Source organism: Muscardinus avellanarius (assembly GCF_963383645.1).
Source record: "Muscardinus avellanarius genome assembly, chromosome: X".
Taxonomy (NCBI): domain Eukaryota; kingdom Metazoa; phylum Chordata; class Mammalia; order Rodentia; family Gliridae; genus Muscardinus; species Muscardinus avellanarius.
In genome coordinates, this window is record NC_137792.1 from 102575681 (window position 1) to 102578171 (window position 2491).

Consider the following 2491-nt stretch of genomic DNA (forward strand, 5'->3'; position numbering starts at 1 on the left):
TGTTCATTTAGCTATAAAGCACGTCTGCCTTTGGCACTTGGGTCAGACATACGAAGTTATGAGCATCCTGACTTACTATCCTACTCAGCATGCTAATGGTATCTGTCAGTACTCTAAGTTGATTATTGGGAAAGGGAGAAAAATCTCCAACTAATTAAATCTGGAAATGTAAGATAACCTCGTATGCTCACAAACAGATGAGTGTGGTTGTGAGTGCACACGCACATTGGGATACAGACTATTGCTAATGATCAGTTCGTTACAGGAATCCATTTCCCTTAATAAAAATTGGTAAATAGTGTAGCATAGCAAATTTTGGCGTCTAAGGAAACACCTATGGAAAAACAGCACTTTTGGACATGTTAGTGAGAGAAAGAGGGACAGGTAGAGAGAGGCAAATATAGATCAAACAAGATAAAAATACAGGCAAAGAAAGGATCAGTCAGAGAGAAAGGAAGAAGAGGAGTAGAAAGGAAGAGAGAAAGAAGAGCAGAAAAGTAAAAGTAGAGAGGCTAGGAATGAAGGGGAAGGAAAACTGAATGAGGTAATGAAAGGAGAGATGGAGAATGAGAGAGAGGACTAGAGAAGAGAGGGCAGTAGACAGGGAGATGGGGTCATATTCCCTGTAAGGTTGGACGCTGTTCCACATGTACCTGTGAAAGCCACCTAACAAGAAGGCTTCCAAAGGCACTGTGGAAAGCAGAGTGACAATCAGAGCCTGCACCGAGAGGCATTACATTGGGGAGCCCCTAAACCTCCACGTTGCTGGCTCTGTTAGTCCTCAATGTCCAAACCTCAAGCCCATATATCACCTGAATTTGCCAAGACAGCCAGAAGGGCTGAGGTGGCGGGTGTAAAACGGTTGAAGAGGAGTGGGATAGATGCTGTGAAAAAAGAACAAGGCATCCTGCACCAGGATGTACTTTGCCATTCCCCTGACACTGCAGGAACAAAAGAGGTGAAGCCCTAACTTTGGCTAGTTTATTACTCCTTCTCTCCAATGATGAGGCCTACGCTTTACTGATGGGGGCTAGAAGGAGAATGCTCTGGATCCATCTTGTAGGAAGGTCATACAGACTTTTCCTGGGCCTTAGGGAAGGGCGCACTACCAGAAGAGATTTTTCTGCACACAGTGTTGGTGTGCCTCTTACAGCGGCAGCCTGGTCGCCGGAGGCTATCATAGCCCTGCTGGCACAGATGGAGGCATCCACGGGTAGGCAGGTAGCAGCACAGGCAGGGTAGGAAGAGGGAGATGAGGCTCATGGCTGCCCAGCGGACGAAGCAAGAGCTAGGCCCACAGGAGCAGGGCTCATCAGCGCAGTTGTCTTCATCATCAGTGGAGCAGTGGTAGAAGAGGCCCTTGACACAGCAGAGGCAAGTGCCGTAATCGAGGAGGCTCTCAGCAGAGCAAAGGCAACGCTGGTTGCACAGCCAGCAGGAGGGGAGAGGGCGAGCCGCTGTGCAGGGGACACACTTGCAGCGCCCACACTCCTCGCAGATGAAGAGGTGCTCACTGGGGTGCCCTACAGATTGCTCAGCTTCTCCCTTCAGAGCACCATCAGCCTTTGGATGGGTCCCTGCTCCAGGCTGGGTTCTGATGATGGACTGGCCTGAAGGTGAGGGTGTAATGCTGGCCAAGAGCCTTTGATCAGAGGCAGTGGTGCTATGGGACATTGAGCTGGCAATGCTAGATTGGCTCAGATGCTGAGGCAAGGGCTGCAATTGATGGCACTGGCTGAGACTGCGGGGTAGAGCAGTAGGCATGGTAGCCAGGGACCACTCAGATTTGTGGGTTTGCACGATAAGGGAAGGGCTGGAGAGGGCCTGTTTACAGGGGGCTGGAGGCCGTTCCACATAATCATTGCTAGCATGAGTAGAGCGCAGCTGTTCAATAGGCAGAATTTGTTGGAAATCATCTATCACTGTGGCATCCATTTTGCCTTGTTTTTTTGAGCTCTGAGTGGTTTTGGGTCAGACTGGCACTTATGGTGATAAAGAAGAGCCCTTGTAGTTACATGGACCTCAGGGCACATCAGAAAACCCTAGGAGAGAAGGAATAGAAACAATAAATGAGAACGCACAAACATAAATGCTTTGCAGGGAACCAACAAAGATCAGGCCCTAACACCACTACTTTCAATCACTTTATAGTAGTCTTCATGCTATACCTTTATTTTGTAAATGACCTCACCTGCTTCTTGACAGGCAAAATCTGGTCATCCCATCCAAACTATAAAGCAGTTTGGTAGTAAATATTAGATCGTTGACTGTTTTTGTGTTCCTTCACATGATCAGGTTCACAGGAACAGCTAGCTCATTCCAGAGTTTGCTAACAAATAAAACTAAGCTTTGAAATTCAGAATTCTAATAAAAATGGAACCAAATGTTAAATGCAAGGTCCACTTCCCAAATGCTGAAGCAAAAAAGGAAGGATGAAAAATCTCCCATGAGAAGTTGCTTGTTTTTTTCTTTGTGTTGTGTGTGTGCGCGC

General features: G+C 47.4%; 1 protein-coding gene across 1 annotated transcript; it reads right to left on the bottom strand.

Moving 5' to 3' along the window:
* Window positions 1-1068: 1068 nt before the first annotated feature.
* On the bottom strand, window positions 1069-1935 carry SPRY3 (sprouty RTK signaling antagonist 3; the record flags this gene model as incomplete). The annotated part of the gene is made up of 1 exon (XM_080718331.1): window positions 1069-1935. The coding sequence occupies one exon, from the start codon at window positions 1933-1935 to the stop codon at window positions 1069-1071; it is 867 nt and encodes a 288-aa protein (XP_080574457.1).
* Between the last annotated feature and the right edge of the window lie 556 nt (window positions 1936-2491).